Below are 19,970 nucleotides of genomic sequence, written 5' to 3' on the forward strand. Positions count from 1 at the left end.
TGCCTGTGACTCTCGGGACCAGAATTGCCTACCCCTGAAGATCTTATCTGCAGCTTTCTTTTTTGAGGGGCATAATAGAATATTGGATTAATTATTCACCGATATTCCCAGGGCTTTGTTTCAGTTCCTGCTCTTTAGATAGCAGGCCACCATTGTTCAATTAGAAAGGAAAATTATGAATAATAACATAAGAACATAAAAATTGCCCTACTGGGATAGACCAAAGGTCCATCAAGCCCAGAATCCTGTTTCCAACAGTGGCCAACCCAGGTTCCCAGTACCTGGCAGAAACCCAAAGAGTAGCAACATTCCAGAGCTGAGATTGTGATGTCATAATGCCTCATTCCACCAATGCCTAAGAGCCAACCTCAGCAGTGATGTCACAGTGGCTTCACAGTCCTATACTTGGCTCACATAAGAGCTGCCATACTAGGACAGACCGAAGGTCCATCAAGCCCAGAATCCTGTTTCCAACCGTGGCCAACCCAGATTTCCAGTGTACCTGCTTTCGTCACTCACCCAACAATAAATAACATCATTTAGTATCCCAGAGACCAGTATCCGCCCTGCCCCCACCCCGTTGCTCTATTGTATGTGTTCTACCCCCACTTACATTCTATGTTGTCTATTTAGATGTCAAAGAATATTGCATTTGGCATTGTAAACGACATACCATGCTATAATGTGTACTGCTATTGCTATAATTGTTTATTGCCTATGGCTGGATTATTCTTAGGGTTATCACATGTCCGGATATAGCCGGACAAGTCCTCTTTTCAGAGGAGTGTCCGGACGTGAGAGTTTGTCCGGGTTTTCCTCTCCCCTGGTCCCCGCCTACCTCGGTTTCTTGGCTACTTCTTGCAGCGCATGTTGTATTTTGGGGAGGCATTAACTATTCAACCAGGGCAGCTCTGTCTGTAGATGAAAGGTTTGGAAATTCAAAGGCTAGTCTTAGCTGTTAGCCGGGTATGTCTTGTGCACTGTTTTCCTGCTGCAAATGTAGAGCAATCCAGCACACAAGGTTAAAGCCATCCTCCCAGCTATTCCGAAATTAGATTTTGTACTGTATTTCTCAAGGGAAAAGAAATAACATTTGCTTTCATAACCGATAGTTAGACAGAGCCTTCTTTCTGGATGTGAATTTTAAAACAAACTATTCATTCAGACGTGCTTGTGACCCAGGACAATGAAATCCACTCCACGCTTAACTCTCCAAAGACTTCTCTTGGGAGTGACAAATGCTGGCATGCCGGTGAAATTAAAAAGCAGTCAACAGAAAATCGCCTTCTCCACAGACAAGGCGCAAGATTTTTTCACACTACTTCATCACCTTGCCACATTAAGTGAAATTGCCAGCTTCAATAAAGCTCGAGACCCAAGTGCCTTCCGTGACAGGGGAGTATGGATGGAAACATCACATGGCCTGCCTACACTTCCGACTCGGCCATTTTCTTGAATTATGCCAGTGGAACAGCCCAGCAGCAGCATTCATTAGGCCTCTGGTTTAATGAGGAGATGCAGCAAAGCCAGAAACACTGTGTGATATGGAGATAGGGAGCTTTCTCCCTCTTTTCCCGACTCCTCCAGAACTGCCCAAAGGCTTAAAACTAGCCTTCCCCTCTCCACGCGGCATCCACTATGCAGGCAAACTGGGAAAATCCCTTCTCTTCAAAATCACAGGTCTTTGGAACGACCTCACCACCCCGCTGCGGAACCTGAGCTCCCTTCAGTTATTCCGCAAACAACTGAAAACCTGGCTTTTCAGCAAATTGTAGCTCTATCCTTCCCCCCCCCTTTCTCTCCCCCCTTCTACACATAAGTTCATGTAATCCTTTTTCTTCTTCTCTACCCACTATTTTAAGTTCTTGTAAACCGTGTCGAGCTCCATTCTCATGGAGATGATGCGGTATATAAACTTAAGGTTTAGATTAGATTAGATTTTCCTAAGGCGTGCTAGCCGATTTAGTGCACAGTAACGATTAACGCGTGCTAAATGCTAACACGCCCATTAGCGATTAGCGCGCCTTAGTCCTAGGACCCCCTTTGTGTCTAGGAATGGGCTTTCAGGTTTGGGTTTCCTTTAGCTCATCGCCAAACTGGAATTCAAGCTCTCATCTAGGAACAAACAAGTGCCAGTCACGTCATAAATACGGTGAGCGACACCAGAAGACGTTTTCTAGCAGCGATGTTCTTGCTGATGCAAAATTTGTGAAATTAGCAGATTGATCTGCCTTTGCACCTTATGTTTTTTGTTTTGCTTTTTTAAAGCAATGCTTATTGGCAGAACAGAAAAACACTCTTAACACCATGCAACGTCTAGGAATGAAACGGAGTACCAAAAAGAAATAAACGTCCAAAAATCAAAATCACAAAGCTCTCTCTTTGGTCAAGCAAGAAAGAAGCGTAAGACCATCTAATGACCATTGAGCATTCCAAGTGCATTAGGTTCCTACATCATTAAGGAAGATCACGAGGTATGCTTCCCATCCACCGGAACGCCAAGCTGAATAAACAAATGTTATTCATATTTGTTTTTAAAAAGCTTATATCCCACTTAAACCTAAGTGGGTTATATAAATATATACAAATTTATAACATTAAAATCATACAAAATTATAACATTAAAACAATCCTGATACAGAATTATTTTGTTTGAAAGTGTTAAGTCACTGTTTAGTATCCATTAAAAAAAACCTTAATAAAATGGGTGTTTTCCAATATTTTTTTAAAAAATCTGTATATTATTAATCATCCTCAAGTGTCCTACCAAGTTATTCTCCATTTGGAGGCTGATGGCATAACAAGGGGAATTAAAAGATGAAAAGGGAATTGTTTGGTTACTCATTAATGTGATCTTTCACACATTTAAACTTAGATGAAGGAACGTTTTTGATTTCCAAAGGTTAAATCTGAATAGAAGACCCAGGTGCCCAGCTCATGCTAAGCCAGTCTCTTCCTACACTCTTACACAGTGGCATAGGACGGGCGGTGCAGGGGGGGTGAGGGGGGGGTGTGCATCCCGGGCGCAGTCTTCTTAAGGGCGCAGCACCCCTCCGCCTCTCCACCCCACGTGCACGCCCCTTGCCTTCCCGGTGCGAGGTTGCTGCCCGTGTCGGCATCACCGCTCTCTCTGACATCACTTCCAGGGACACTTGAAGTTACAGGGAAATACTTTTAAAGCCAATTGGAGGACATTTTTTTTTTCACTTGGAAAATAGTTAAGCTCTGGAACGCATTGACAGAGGTTGTGGTAAGAGCGGATAGCGTAGCTTGTTTTAAGAAAGGTTTGGACAAATTCCTGGAGGAAAAGTCCATAGTCTGTTATTGAGAAAGACATGGGGGAAGCCACTGCTTGCCCTGGATCGGTAGCATGGAATGTTGCTACTCTTTGGGATTCTAGAATCTTGCTATTCTTTGAGATTCTAGAATCTTGTTACTCTCTGGGATTCTAGAATCTTGCTATTCTTTGAGATTCTGTATGGAATGTTGCTACTCTTTGGGATTCTAGAATCTTGTTACTCTCTGGGATTCCGGAATCTTGCTATTCTATGAGATTCTGTATGGAATGTTGCTACTCTTTGGGATTCTAGAATCTTGTTACTCTCTGGGATTCCGGAATCTTGCTATTCTATGAGATTCTGTATGGAATGTTGCTACTCTTTGGGATTCTAGAATCTTGCTATTCTTTGAGATTCTGTATGGAATGTTGCTACTCTTTGGGATTCTAGAATCTTGTTACTCTCTGGGATTCCGGAATCTTGCTATTCTATGAGATTCTGTATGGAATGTTGCTACTCTTTGGGATTCTAGAATCTTGTTACTCTCTGGGATTCCGGAATCTTGCTATTCTATGAGATTCTGTATGGAATGTTGCTACTCTTTGGGATTCTAGAATCTTGTTACTCTCTGGGATTCCGGAATCTTGCTATTCTATGAGATTCTGTATGGAATCTTGTTACTCTCTGGGATTCCGGAATCTTGCTATTCTTTGAGATTCTATATGGAATGTTGCTACTCTTTGGGATTCTAGAATCTTGTTACTCTTTAGGATTCCAGAATCTTGCTATTCTTTGGGTTTTGGCCAGATACTAGTGTCCTGGATTGGCCACCATGAGAACAGGCTACTGGGCTTGACGGGCCTTTAGTGTGACCCAGTAAGGCTATTCTTAAGGTCTTATGTTCTTAACACTGCCAGTCTTCTAAAAGTTGGTTAGATTGGTATTAAATCATGTTTCAAGTTTCAAGTTTTTATTAAAATTTGATTGTCACTTATCAAATCTCTAAGCGAGTTTACAAATAAAATGTAAAGGGACAAAATAAAAATGCCAATAACAATACAAATATGGACGCATTAGCGTACACTAATTTAATTAGCGTGCACTAATTGGTTAGCATACCTTAGTAAAGGAGGGGGTTAATATTGTACAGACTAGACTAGACTAACAAGATGGGGAGGAAAACATTTAAGGAAAGAACAAAAGGAGGGTAAATGCTGCTTATTGTTTCTTTGGATAGATTGATGTGAGAAGGAATGAAAAAGGATTAGATCGTAAAAGCTTCCTTGAACAGATGGCTCTTAAGAAGGCCTTTGAAACGGCCTAAATGATTTTCTTCCCTCACAAGAGCGAGGAGAGTGTTCCAAAGCTGAGGGGCAACCACAGAAAAGATGTCTTGACGTTTGGTGCCAATTATTCGTAGCGAGGCAACAGTAAGTAATTTGCTGTCTGAAGATCTGAGAAGGCGGGACGTCTCGTATGGAATCAGGTATTTTTCAATAAATTGGGGGGGGGGGGATTTGGTCTGTAATGTTTTGAAAGTTATTAATGAAATTTTGTAGGAAATCCTATTTTTTATCGCCAACCAATCAACTTTGCGTAACAGAAGGTTTCCATGGTCATATTTTTTAGATTTCGTTCTGGGTTTAATGGCGGTGTTTTGAATTATTTGTAGGCGTCTGATTTCCTTTTGAGTGGTTCCAGTGAGTAGGCTGTTGCAGTAATCTAATTTTGCTAATGAGTGGACCAGGATGTTCAAGGACTTGGGTTTGTTCTTGTTCTTATGATGTGTTGAAGTCTTAACTGTGAAAACTGCTCCACATGTTAAAAAAGAGATGGAAAGAACAGAAAAGAAACTTCATAACAACTCATCAGTGACCTTCGCTGAGAACTGAAAGTTCTCTAACCCATTCTTTATGGCTCTTTGCTAACTTTTTTTTCAGTTAATGTCCAACTACTCACCAACATATCCTGGGGTTCCACATGCCGTAGACATCACATCTCCTTTCCCTTCCATTTTGGATAACCCAAAATCACTGATCATTATTTTTGATTCTTCCTCTTGACTGTAGTACAAGAGATTCTCAGGCTGAGAAGAAAAAGCCAGCGAAGATCTTATTTCACATGTAAGGAGAAGGCATTGAATAAGACCGATACATGCAAGATTTTTAAGTAACTATTAGACTCTCCGAGAGAGCGGCAGTAGGGTTAAAGTTAAATGAACCTTCCCAAAAACTGCTGCAAGCAGAAATCACTGGAGGACTTGATCACATTTTTTAGAGGTTGGATTTTGCAAGAAAGTCCAGAGAGGGACACGTATAGTAATTTGACACAATTTGATTCTTTATCAGTGATATTAGGCAGTTCATAAGCATTTTTGTGATTCCAAGGGCTCCAGTTGTCTTCATAGTCAGTTCTCGACTAGGCATGAACCCCTACTTACAGATGCTCAAAAAGAGAGCCAGGTATGAATCTCAACGACAGCGAAGGTGAATCCAGAAAAGGGAACGTCGTGAGGCAAAGAAGGTCAAACACTCAGCAATGGGTTATTCCAAAGTGTACTTTGCACAGTGCTGTTCTCCAATAAAGTACACTTTGGAATAATCCATCGCTGAGTGTTCGAAATCCTTTGCCGCACGACCTCCCCTTTTCTGGATTTGCCTTCACTGTCGTTGAGATCCATACCTGGCTCTCTTTTTGAGCATCTATAAGTAGGGGGTTCAAATGGAAAATATGGTAATCCTACCCTAGCCAGCATTTTAACCATCCCCCGCTAACTGTAACCCCTAGTCTAGCATCCTGTTTGTGCGCTCATCTGAGCAGGGACTGTCTCCTTTGTGACTCTGTATAGCGCTGCCACGCCTGAAAGCGCTGTACAAATATTAACAGTAGCAGCAGTCGTTCATCGGTGCTTCTGTTCATAAGTTTCAAACCTGCGCTACTTCAATTCCTTTTTGCGTCTATAAAGAACGCCATTTCTTGAACACTGGAGTACGAGACTCTGCTTTAGAGTACGAGACTCTGCTTTAGGACTCAAGTCGGCATAAACCAGTCAAAACGAATAAATGACTGAGCTCCAGAGGGATAGCAATAAAGTCAAAGTTTATATTATGCTTTAATTTGCTAGAAACATATTAAAACGGTATTTCAGTGGGGAATCATTATAACTCTTCTCACCACCATTGGTACTAAGAACAGTTATTATAACAGAGAATACAATCAGATAAGGGAATAACAACATTCTGGTTTTATTGAGAATTTTGACATCCTGGGTAAGATTTCGGAGATGTGAGTGGATGGATCATTGCAGACAGGCAGTGGTGTAGTGAGGGTAAGTGGCGCCCCTCCCCCGCCCTCTTCCCTTTTTAATTTTCCAGGTGAAAGCAACAGCACGGACTTGCTGCCCGCGTCGTGTCTGCGATCCCTCCTAGGCCCAGAAGTGATGTCGGAGAGAGGCGACACCGACACAGGCAGAAGTTCATAATGCTGCTCACGCGGGAAAAATGAAAGAGGGGTGGGAAGGGGTGCACGGGCGGCAGGGGGAATTGGGAAGGAGGGTGGGGCGGAGAGGACGACAGGAATCTGCGCCCTATACAAAGACTGTGCCCGGGGTGGACCAGCTTACCTTTAAATCTCTGTGCACGATACCCAACCGATGCAAATAATACACAGCATTTAAGACCTGGCGGATAAGCGAGCTGGCATCCTTCTCGGTGTAAAATCCCTTCTCAACTATCCGGTCAAACAGTTCTCCTCCCGACACTCTGAAAGAGATCACAGGGTCACCATTGCATTAGAAGCTGAAAACTAGGTTGGCAGGCGATGAGGTGCCACTTTTTTAGCCTAGCGGTCTGTTTATTAAAAATGTGATACACTATGCAGTAGCATAGCGAGGGTGAGAGGCGTCCCTCCGTTGACCTCTTCTCCATCCCTTTCCCGCCCCCTCCTGCTGTGTGTGCACCTTCCCTTCCCCCCCAACCTGCTGCTCGCACCTGTGTCGGCCCTTCCCCTGACATCACTTCCTAGGTGCAGGTCCAGGAAGTGACATCAGAGGAAGAGCCAATGCTGACGCAAGCAGCGGGTTGGGGGTGGCTGCTCATGCCATGAACGTTAAAGAGGTATGGCCAAGGGAAGGGAAGCGGTGGGGGGGAGGGAAGGAGCAGAGAGGAGAACGGAAGACAGCCCTGTCCCCACTGCTACTGTGTAAGCTTAACCAGAAAAATAGACTAACCATCCTAAAAGTACCATATTGTTCCTTATACCCCGCAAATGTCAACTGGGAACCATTTTGGCTTACGTAAGATTAATAAGGTTAGGAACTTAAGAACCTAAGAATAGCCTTACTGGGTCAGACCAATGGTCCATTAAACCCAGTAGCCCAGTCTCACGGTGGCCAATCCAGGTCCCTAGTACCTGGCCAAAACCCAAGGAGTTGCAACATTCTATATAGAATCCCAAAGAATAGCAAGATTCCGGAACCCCAAAGAGTAGCAACATTCCATACAGAACCGCTTCCCGACCTGCTCACATCAGACCTCCTCCTATCTTCAATTTAGGAAGGTGCTAAAAACGCCTCTCTTTTCATTATAGTCTTGCTATGATTCATAATGTCTTAGTAAACTTAGTAGATAAAGACAGGTTGTTCACCCTCTCCAAGGTAGAGAGAACGAGAGGGCACTCTCTAGGGATAGATTCCGTACAAATGTTCTTCTTCACCCAGAGAGTGGTGGAAAACTGGAACGCTCTTCCGGAGTCTGTCATAGGGGAAAACACTCTCCAGGGATTCAAGACAAGGTTAGACAAGTTCCTGCTGAACCAGAACGTACGCAGGTAGGGCCAGTCTCAGTTAGGGCGTTGGTCTTTGACCGGAGGGCCGCCGCATGAGCAGACTGCTGGGCATGACGGACCACTGGTCTGACCCAGCAGCGGCAATTCTTATGTTCTTATGGCTCTTAGGTCAAAGACCAGCGCCCTGAGGCTAGCCCTACCTGCGAACATTCTTGTTCAGCAGGAACTTGTCTAACTTTGTCTTGAATCCCTGGAGGGTGTTTTCCCCTATGACAGATTCCGGAAGAGTGTTCAAGTTTTAATCCACAAATGTGTTTCGCCTGTTTTAATAGGTACAATAAATTCTGCTGACTTCTCTGTGCCAGATTATATCCTCTCCACTCTCCACCCACAAATTTCTTCCCTGATAGTAATATGAAGGAGTGTTTGTTCTGTTCCAGTAGGAACTTATCCAACCTTTCTTTCCCCTATAACAGCCTCTGGAAGAGCATTCCAGATTTCTACCACTCTCTGGGTGAAGTTAGAGTGCAGTATTTCCTTTACTTGTGCAATCCTCCATCTTAAGTCTACTCGACTACTGCAATATCATCTACCTGGGATCTTTCAAAAAAAAACAAACAAACAAAAAACACTCAAAGATTGCGAATCATCCAAAACACGGCAATCCGACTGATCTTCGGACTAAAAAAGTGGGAACACATAACTCCCTACTACCAAAACTTCACTGGCTACCCTTGGAAGCAAGAGTTCGCCTGTTTCTGTTTCAAATCCATCCTTGGCTTGGCCCCCCTATACTTGGTACCCCATTTTATCCTAGACCGCCCATCCAAACACATACGCAGAACCCACCTGTTTAGCTATCCTACTCTAAAGGCCTGCCGTTACAAAAGATATCTAAATAGAAGTCTTGCCTTCCAACAGGTCAACTCAATAACTGGCTGGCCCACATCATCTCACGCGCCTCATCCTACCTAAACTTCAGGAAACTACTAAAAACGAATCTATTTACCAGATTTACAACCTAAGACCTCTATGCCCTACCCATGGCCCCTTTTATCTCACCATGTCCTGCTTCCCATTAAACTGCACCTTCATTGGCTGATTGTACCCTCTCTGTTTTTTACCTAAATGCCTATATCCACTGTCTGTTATACCTACATTCTTAGATTTAACCTTTATGCAGATTGTCTTGTACCTTTTTTGCTCTGATTGTACCTATTTCTCCAATTGCTCCAATTTTCTCTGGCACCTAGTTTCTCTGATTGTACCATTGCAACATTTTGCTGATTGTCCAGTCCTTCTTCATTGTGAACCGCCTCGAACTACTATGGCTTTGGCGGTATATAAGAAATAAATTATTATTATTATTATTACATCCCAAGCGGATGGTGATATAAGTTCCGTCTCTGGCTGTATTCAAATCCAAGCAAAATGTCCACTTTTTCAAGGCTGTTTTCAACTCCTCTCACTCACCATATGATACCTATCAAACTCTCAAATCCCTATCAGTCCCATTTGTCCTAATTAGATTGTAAGCTCTTCTGAGAGGGGACTGTTTATTACATTGTGAACGTACAGCTCTGAGTACGCCTTTCAGCACTATAGAAATGATAAATGGTAGTAGTATTGGTACAAGATCCTTTCTCCAAAATTCAGAAAGGTATTGCTCCAGTCCCATAGTTTGGAACATGTTTGTGTTTGAAGTGGTTGAAATGTTTAATGTTTGCCTTATTTTGAAATAAAAAAAAGTCTTGCGGCAATTTTATGGTCTTTTGGTCTATCTTTCCCCCAGCTCCCAGCACGTTTTTTAGCGCTGGCCGCGGTGGTAACAGCTCCGATGCTCATAGAATTCCTATGAGCGAGGAGCTGTTACCGCTGTGGCTGGCGCTAAAAATCTCGCTATGGTTTTGTAAAAGGGGGGGGGAGGGGTTATGACTTAACATTACAATTCCAAAATCCAAAAAGATCCAAAAACCAAAATATGCCTGGTCACAAAGATTTGGACAAAGGATCTTGTACCTTTAGTAGTAATATGTAAAAATTTTGAAATTCTAAAATAAAATAAAATAAAAAAAACAAAGAAATTGGGCGAGTAACAGGCCACAGAGGTAGGTGGTACCTAAAATTCACTCTGAAGAAGGGTCATCAGAGGCCAACTCTGGTCAAGATCTTTGTGAGGAATCAGAAGGAAAAGGACTCTGAAATTTGCAATAGAGCAGACAGAAAAAAATGTGACGTGAGAAGGCTCGTAGGTTCTTAGCGCTTAAGAGTCGAGGCAAAAGACTGCAGAATATCCAAGAGAGGAGAAAGCAATTTGCACCAACCAGGTCAGAGATCTCAGGGAGGTGGTGAAAGCGTACGATAACGTAGAGCATGAGAGATTCTACGGTGCACAGGAGAAAATGCCTCTCTATAGGTCATCTACAGTGCTGTGGCTAATTCTGGAAGCAGTATTTCTGAAAGGATAGAGCCAGGCTGGAGGTAATTTAGATAAAGTCTACCACAATGTTGGAAGGCAACACACCAAAAGCCTAAACACCTAAATGTGCAGAATTAGCACCTTTGCCACACATTATAGTCCAAAATATGGTGAACCTCTGTGCACTGCTTGGTCTGGATCGGTAGCATGGAATGTTGCTACTCTTTGGGATTCTAGAAGCTTGTTAGTCTTTGGGATTCCGGAATCTTGCTATTTTTTGAAATTCTATATGGAATGTTGCTTCTCTTTGGGATTCCAGAATCTTGCTATTCTTTGGGATTTTGTATGGAATGTTGCCACTCTTCGAGATTCTAGAATCTTGTTAATCTTTGGGATTCCGGAATCTTGCTATTCGATGGGATTCTATATGGAATGTTGCTACTCCTTGGGTTTTGGCCAGGTACTAGTGACCTGGATTGGCCACCGTGAGAGCGGGCTACTGGTCTGATCAAGTAAGGCTATTCTTATGAGTGCTATAACACCAGATTTCTGCAAGCATGCTTTAAAGGGAGCATGCAAGACCATCTGAGCATGTATGTCTGTATATATGTGAACACGCACAGCTGCAGTGAGGGGAGTCTGGAGACAAAAAGTCTGCAGCTGGCGTGGCAAGAGAGAGCACCAAGCTCCTGATGAAGTCCTGAACCTCTGGGAGAAGAAAGAAATCCCAGCTGTTAGGCTTTGGATCCTCCTGTTACAATCATTAAGGGATTTACAGGAATGACAGAGGCAGGTGGCACCTGATGCCTGACCCAATTCATTCTGGCAGGAGCTTTCAAGAGTTTTCTTGTTCTCTCCTTACTAGATGGATTTTCTGTTACTGAAATTTTTTTCATATTGTTTTATTTATTTCTTGGGTTTTAAAGCCCCTCCTCACAGGCGAGCTCAGAATGGGTTACAAGTTTACATATATAATAAAGCCTGGCAAAATATATAACATGACACAATGTGACACAGCATGACAAGCCTTGCATGACAAACATAGGATGTCGGCTTAGCTTGGCAGACAAGCATAGCATAGCATGATAAGCATAATATTACAAGCATGGCAAATATAGCATGGCAGACAGTATTATATATACAAGCATAGCATGGCAAACAAAGTACGATAAACAAAATATTATATATTCAAATGTAGCATGGCAAAATAGTATACAAAACGTGGATAACTAAGTATGACGTGACAGTATGGCACTTAACATGGTAGAACCTAGCGCGGTGGATATGGGATAACAGAACAGATCATGTCACTTGTATACTGGAAAACCATATGGATCCAAAAAGCAAGAGAAGCTGAACATCAAACAGCGAATTATAATTAGACATATCATAAGTCGAATCTCTTTCATTTGAAAGGAAGCTCTGGAATGAGAAGGCATAGGATGAAGTTAAGAGGTGAGAAGCTCTGGAGTAATCTGAGGAAATACTTTTTTACAGAAAGGGTAGTAGATGCGTGGAACAGTCTTCCGGAAGGGGTGGTGGAGACAGAGACTGTGTCTGAATTCAAGAGGGCCTGGGATAGGCACTTGGGATCTTTCAGAGAGAGGAAGAGATAATGGTTACTGCGGATGGCCTTTATCTGCCATCATGTTTCTATGTTTCATACAGATAAGCTGTAAGCAGTTTTCTAAAATTCACATAAGCGGAAAATAATCGGTGAAAACCAGAATCCCAAGTGGCTGCAATCCGTTATGGAATATCAGATATTGTTGATATCTGTACGGAACATCGAGAACTGGAGAAATTAAAAATACTCAACTAAATACCCTAGAGCCATGCCATACACTGCCTTATAACACAGACATCCAGTTATTGTATAGTGGATATAGCATGTGAATTTATAGCATGATAGACATGGTATGGCATACACTTCCCCCTCCGAATCCGCGGTTTCAGCATCTGCGGATTCAGTTATTCGCAATTTTTAATCAAAAAAACATTTAAATTTGGGGGGCTATTTTAAGCCCTGTAAGCCCCCCCCTTAAGCCTTACCTGGTGGTCTAGCGGGTTTTCGGGGCAGGAGCGATCTTCCCACGCTCCTGCCCCTTGCACATCGCTCATAGGAAATGGCTGCCTTGAGCTCCCGTTGTAGTCTCGAGTGGGAGAAGTTGGCAGAATGACTAAAACACGGTGACCTGGTAGGGTAGAGCATGATATGATGGGCATTCAACGTTTGAGATTTGTGACGGCAGACGGCTGGTGCTCTGCTTTTTTAGTTTTGGGATTTGGGGCAAGGGAGGAGGTGGGATTTATTGCCTTCCTGAAGTTCAGCAGACCTTCGAATGATTTTATGTGGGTAGGTCGATTGTTCCAGAGGCGCAGCAGGTAGTGCGAGAATGATCTACTTTCGTGCAGTCTCAAGGCGGAGGGCGCGTCCCGAGGGCGTGCATAATCGTTTTTCTTCTTGCGAGCGTAGCCCTCGATTTGGGGTGTACAGTAACCATGTAGGTCGATACCATGTTATGGAAGAGATTAGGCATTTTCAGTGTGCCTGAAATTAAATACTACTAAGGCAAAATTATTATGGTTTGGGCCCAGCTTAATTTTATTAGCCTCTGGGACTCACTGAAAATTGATTTTTCATCTAGGATTCTGGGTTTTATTCTGGATTCTTCACTTTCATTATCTGCTTGAATTGATCGCTTTATGCTTGTTTAAGTAAAGAGGCTACAACTTATCCAGAATATGACGGCCAAATTGATATATGGTAAACATAAATATGATCATGTTACACCATTATTGAGATCCCTACACTGGCTTCCTGTCTCCTGGAGGATCCAATTTAAGTGTGCAACTGTAATTTTCAAAATCCTATATGGTATTTTTTCTCCATTGGTCTCTGTTTCATTTAATTCACAAGAAATCTCTAACTCTAGAAGCTCTCAGAAATATAAACTTAGCTTTCCCTCGCTACGCCACTGCCTGGGCATGTCACTTAATCCTCCAGTGCCCACCACTATGAATGTAAGCTCTGAAATGCCAAAGCAACCAAAAGGTGTTATACAATTTGCCATTCCTGGCCAAGCTCCACTGGCTTCCGATAATCGCCAGGGTCCACTATAAATGCGCCTGTTTAACTTTCAAAATCCTATATGGTATCCTCCCTCCCTTTATCCCTCTTTCTTGGAATTCCTCAAACCCTAATACTACCAGATCCTCCCACAAATTAAAACTATCCTTCCCCTCACTAAAAGGCATTTCCCACATAGGAAAGCTAGGGACCTCCCTCCACTTCAAAATCACTGAGCTCTGGAACAACCTTACCTCCCCTCTTCGGAACTTGAGCTTTCTCCAAGTTTTCCGCAAACATCTGAAAACCTGGCTTTTCTCAAAAAATGTAAGTCTCCCTCCAACTTAGGAATCAAGGAAACTCTTATCTCTTGGCATCCCAAGTCCTCTAAATTTTCTTCACACTTCTACCTCTAACCCTCTGTTGTAGTTCCTTCCTATTTCTCCTACTGTAAACCGCGTCGAGCTCTACGAACGTGGAGATGATGCGGTATACAAACCTAAGGATTAGATTAGATTAGATTCCCTTTCATCAAGCCAGTATCCTGCTTCCAACAATGACCAACCCAGGTCCCAAGAACCTGTTAGAAACCCAAAGAGTAGCAACATTCCAGAGCTGAGATTGTGATGTCATAATGCCTCATTCCACCAATGCCTAAGAGCCAACCTCAGCAGTGATGTCACAATGGCTCGATTGTCCTATACTCAGCTCACATAAGAGTTGCCCTACTAGGACAGACTGAAGGACTGGTAGAGCGGCTGCCTCTGCACCCAGAGGTTGTGAGATCAAATCCTGGTGCTGCTCCTTGTCAAGTCACTTAATCCTCCAGTGACCACCACTTTTAAAATACTAAAGGCAGTATACAAGTCCCCATGCCCTTTCCCTAGTGGTCATCAGCAATAGTATGTCTGAGAACCCAAGAAGCAAAAAAGTTATCCTCTTATTTTTATGTGGCAACAGATCCTCAACCCAAACTAACCATAATTCTTCAGCTTTTTCCCTTTTAGATAGAAAAGCAGAACCGCAGCTGGCTCGTCTTAGCAGCAGATGTGAAACGAGAGCTATTTCTATCTGGAGGAGCCAGACTGGGTGTGAATTTATGGGAAGGGTGAGGGTAAACTGCTGTTGGAGTCTGCATCCAGCTGTTACGAAAAAAAGAAACCCGAGGCAGCAGGTAGCTGTGCAGATGAAGAGAAATAAGGATGAGAATAATATCCGGGAGAGGAAGGTCGGAAGCTGCAACGGTGAAATCAATCTGCTATTGTAACGCTTAGCACAAATGCGCAGCTCACAGGGTCGCTGGCAACAACTTCTTCCGAGTATAATTAAGTAAATTAAATGCGTGGAGAGGCATAATCAAAAGAAACGTCTACGTCGGATTTGCACGTAGGATGCTAGTCGCTTAACGTCGGCAGTGGCAAAATGTCCATTCTCGAAAAGTACGTCCAAAATGTTGTTTTCGACTACCTATACGTACAGGCGTTTAATCGCCCAGACCGCCCCTATGTTTCTTTATACCACATTCTTGACCAAAAATTTGTCCATGTCTCAAATGCCCAGAACAGATGTGGGATGCCCAGTCCCTCCTGCCAGTACCCTCAACCCCCCTAAGATCATCGGCAGGAGAGATGCCCAGTCCCTCCTGACGGTATCTGTTCCCCCCCCCAAGTCCACCCGGACCCCAAACCACCTTTTTTAAGTTGGCCAGCTGGAGGGATGCTTCTTCCCTCCTGCCGGCAGGCCCACCTCCACTGAATGGCGGGACTGCCCCTTTCCAGTGCATCATGGGATGCACGGTGGAGGGGCCTAAGGTCCTGATTGTCCTAGACACTTAAGGCCCCTCCAATAAGAGGGACCTTAGACACCAGGGCCAAGTGGAATCTTAGGACTCTATCCCAGTGCCTAAGACTCCGAATGGCCAGATCCCTTAGGTCACCCGCTATTAGTAATCTTACAAACTCTTAAAACATTGACATATACTTTCAAAACAGACAGTCACAACATTAACAGGCCACACAATAAAAAACGCTAGCATAAATATCTTCTCTGAACGAAACAAAAAGATAATTGGCACTCTGGCTCATCCAGCAAAAGTACAGATAGTGATGCTGGTTTTAAGAAAGGTTTGGACAAGTTCCAGGAGGAAAAATCCATAGTCTGTTATTGAGAAAGACATGGAGGAAGCCACTGCTTGCCCTGGATCGGTAGCATGGGATGTTGCTACTCTTTGGGATTCCGGAATCTTGCTATTCTTTGGGATTCTGTATGGAATGTTGCCACTCTGGGGATTCCACGTGGAATGTTGCTACTCTCTGGGATTCCGGAATCTTGCTATTCTTTGGGATTCTGTATGGAATGTTGCTACTCCTTGGGTTTTGGCCAGGTACTAGTGACCTGGATTGGCCACCGTGAGGATGGGTTATTGGGCTTGATGGACCATTGACCTGACCCAGTGAGGCTATTCTTATGTTCTTATGCTCTCAAGTGTGCTTTGAGGCTCTTAAGAGATGCTTGTCTTTAAGACTCAGCTACGCACAATAACAAAACCAGTTTGAAAATATACATATTTCTGGGTCTTCAGTTTGACCCAGAAGTGAGTGAGCTGGAGCAGAGCCGCTGAGACGTCTGCTGAAGAGCTCATTCCAGGAAGTTAATTAGACAAATAAAAACATATGTACCAAATAATTCCTACAGTGATAAACCACTTCAGAAAAAACACAGATTCACCATTCTATTCATCATATGCTAAATTGATCCAATTAATGTCAGTAATTGCAAGCTAACCACCAATTACTGACGTAAATTGGCACCCATTAAAATTTGTGCATGCATCTGGCAATGCGCACGGAGCCTAACTCAGCGTGTCACTCAAAAGAGGGCGTGGCTGTGGGCATGGCAGGGGCGCTATGGAAAGTTATCGAATCCTGCCAAAGCACACCTAACTCGGGTGCCAGCATGTACACCAGTGTGGCATCTAAAATTACGCACGGGAATTGGCACTAAGGACAGACACCCTTTACCAAAGAGTGCGCAGCGCCAGGTTTTTCTCAGCACTTCACTCGCCGCGCAATTCAATTATTTTATCAAAACGGACCGTGAGGTAAGGGAAAAAGAAATGGCTGACTCAAACTGGGGTAACACTAGGGCAGAGGTAGGCAATTCCGGTCCTCGAGAGCCGGAGCCAGGTCAGGTTTTCAGGATACCCACAATGAATATGTATGAGATGGATTTGCTCTGGAGGACCGGAATTGCCTTCCCCTGGTCTAGGGCAATGGTTCTCAAACTTTTCCTCAGGGTACCCACAATGCATAGATGGAAGAGATTTGCACGCACTGCCTCTACTCCCACAAATCTCTTTCATCCTTAGGTATTGTGGATATCCTGAAAACCTGACCTGGCTCTGGCTCTTGAGGACCGGAATTGCCTACCCCTGAACTAGGGTAACATGCAGGATCTATTTCTATCCCCAACCCATCCCCATGAGTTCATAAGAACATAAGAATTGCCGTACTTACTGGGACAGACTGAAGGTCCATCAAGTCCAGTATCCTGCTTCCAACAATGATCAACCCAGTTCCCAAGTACCTGGCAGAAACCCAAAGAGGAGCAACATTCCAGAGCTGAGATTGTGATGTCATAATGCCTCATTCCACCAATGCCTAAGAGCCAACCTCAGCAGTGATGTCACAGTACCTAGCTAGATCCCAAAGAGTAAAACCGATTTTATGCTGCTTATCCTAGGAATAAAAGTGGATTTCCCCTGTCCCTGTGCCATCCCTGTATGTGTTTGAGGCTTGTGCAGATGAGGACAGAGCTTGCAGGGATAGATCTCGGGGGGATGGGACAGGGATGGAAATAAGGGCAAATTTGACATTGTATAGCCGTGTTACGCTTCTGGGAAGGACTGGGAGCCTTCATGAAGCAGCCATATTTATAACCCTGCCCTAGTGCAAAAGTTAACAGGGAAGCCAGATGCTTCAGACAACAACCTCACTTCATTTGATGGCTGTGGAGATTATTACAAAGATTCATAGAACTCTTAGGGTTACCATATTAAAAAAAGAAAACCCTGAACACATGACCTTGCCCTGTTCTGCCCCAGTCCCACCCCGCTATGTCCTCCAGCCATGCCCCCAGAAAGCCTCCTCTTTTTGCAAGGAGCTCCGGCCATGTCTGGAGGGCCTAGGGCATGCACAGATGTGTTTGACATCATCTGCGCATGTTCAGAGGCCCTCCAGATGCAGCCAGAAAATCTGTCCGGGAGCCCCCGACAGTCCTCTTAAAAGAGAACATGTCTGGGTTTTCCTGGACGTCTGGTCGCCCTACGAATTCTGGCTCCCAATGACCCTAGGCCAGGGGTAGGCAACTCTGGTCCTCGAGGGCCGGAATCCAGCCGGGTTTTCAGGATTTCCCCAATGAATATGCATGAGATCTATTTGTATGCACTGCTTTCAATGCATATTCATTGGGAAAAACCCGACTGGATTCCGGCCCTCGAGGACCGGAGTTGTCCACCCCTGCCCTAGGCACATGATCTGTAGGACAAGATTTTACAGGCTTGCATTTCCGGTGCCCAGGGTCCTTCTTGAATCGCGGCCAGCAACCCATAGTGATGCCAACGTCTGACTCCACCCCTAACCACACCCATTACTGGGCTTTAGCGTCACTATGTGCTACTAGCTGCCAGGGACTTAGACACCGATCCTGGAGGCCATGTAGCGGCGGCTATTTCCCACCCCCCCTCCGAGGTTTTAATTGGGTTTTAATGGTATGACCAATTATCACATCCACTTAAACCTAATTAAATCAATTATGTTAAGCGGCATTTGGGTGGCTACTACCGCCTAACTTTCAGCAGCCGTTGTAGAATCCAGCCCTTACTCCCCCGATTTTGTAGGTAGTAAGAAATGAAGTGCTAACTACACACTAATCGGTTAATACATGACGATACTGCCCTAGATAGGTCCCTCCCACCACGCTAGAAATATATTTTAGCATATGGGCAGTATGCACCGATCCCAAAAGTACCGCAGGATGCCCGAGCACTTGCTGCAGTACTGCTCTTTACATGTTACTGCTTACCGCAATGGATTTTCAGTAAACTAGATTTTTATTTTTCTTCTGGAGAAGAAAAATGCTGTTCTGTGGGAGGGAGGAAGGAGAGAGGGAAGATGCTGAACTGTAAGAGGAAAGGAAAGGAGAGATGCGGTGCTGTCAAAGGGAGATGCTGAACTGTAAGGGGAGGGAAGATGCTGAACTGTAAGAGGAAGGGAAGGAGAGATGCGGTGCTGTCAAAGGGAGAAGGGGAGATGCTGAACTGTAAGGGGAGGGAAGATGCTGAACTGTAAGAGGAAGAGAAGGAGAGATGCAGTGCTGTCAAAGGGAGAAGGGGAGAGGGGAGATACTGAACTGTAAGAGGAAGGGAAGGAGAGATGCCGTACTGTCAAAGGTTGAAGGGGAGAGGGGAAATGCTGAACTGTAATGGGAGGGAAGATGCTGAACTGTAAGAGGAAAGGAAGGAGAGATGTTGTGCTGTCAAAGGGAGAAGGGGAGAAGGGAGATGCTGAACTGTAAGAGGAAAGGAAGGAGAGATGCTGTGCTGTCAAAGGGAGAAGGGGAGAGGGGAGATGCTGAACTGTAAGAGTAAGGGAAGGAGAGATGCTGTGCTGTCAAAGGTTGAAGGGGAGATGCTGAACTGTAAGAGGAAAGGAAGGAGAGATGCTGTGCTGTCAAAGGTTGAAGGGGAGATGCTGAACTGTAAAGGGAGGGAAGATGCCGAACTGTAAGAGGAAGGGAAGGAGAGATGCTGTGCTATCAAAGGGAGAAGGGGAGAGGGGAGATGCTGAACTGTAAGAGGAAAGGAAGGAGAGATGCTGTGCTGTCAAAGGGAGAAGGGGAGAGGGGAGATGCTGAACTGTAAGAGTAAGGGAAGGAGAGATGCTGTGCTGTCAAAGGTTGAAGGGGAGAGGGGAGATGCTGAACTGTAAGAGAAAAGGAAGGAGAGATGCTGTGCTGTCAAAGGTTGAAGGGGAGATGCTGAACTGTAAGGGGAGGGAAGATGCCGAACTGTAAGAGGAAGGGAAGGAGAGATGCTGTGCTATCAAAGGGAGAAGGGGAGAGGGGAGATGCTGAACTGTAAGAAGAAGGGAAGGAGAGATGCTGTGCTGTCAAAGGTTGAAGGGGAGATGCTGAACTGTAAGAGGAAGGGAAGGAGAGATGCTGTGCTATCAAAGGGAGAAGGGGAGAGGGGAGATGCTGAACTGTAAGAAGAAGGGAAGGAGAGATGCTGTGCTGTCAAAGGTTGAAGGGGAGATGCTGAACTGTAAGAGGAAGGGAAGGAGAGATGCTGTGCTATCAAAGGGAGAAGGGGAGAGGGGAGATGTTTAATGGTAATAGAGCAGGGAGGGGAGATGCTGCA

General features: G+C 44.4%; 1 protein-coding gene across 3 annotated transcripts in view; it reads right to left on the bottom strand.

Moving 5' to 3' along the window:
* The window catches only part of CAMK1D (calcium/calmodulin dependent protein kinase ID), a 281,869-nt gene that overhangs the window by 39,185 nt on the left and 222,714 nt on the right, over positions 1 to 19,970 (bottom strand). For all 3 annotated transcript variants that reach the window (XM_033959170.1, XM_033959169.1, XM_033959168.1), the window contains 2 exons: positions 6,901 to 7,039; positions 5,238 to 5,364 (listed from right to left, as the gene is read on the bottom strand). In XM_033959170.1, coding sequence (XP_033815061.1) covers positions 5,238 to 5,364; positions 6,901 to 7,039 — 266 coding nt within the window. The remainder of the gene's footprint in view (positions 1 to 5,237; positions 5,365 to 6,900; positions 7,040 to 19,970) is intronic.

This window comes from Geotrypetes seraphini, chromosome 9 (assembly GCF_902459505.1).
Source record: "Geotrypetes seraphini chromosome 9, aGeoSer1.1, whole genome shotgun sequence".
Taxonomy (NCBI): domain Eukaryota; kingdom Metazoa; phylum Chordata; class Amphibia; order Gymnophiona; family Dermophiidae; genus Geotrypetes; species Geotrypetes seraphini.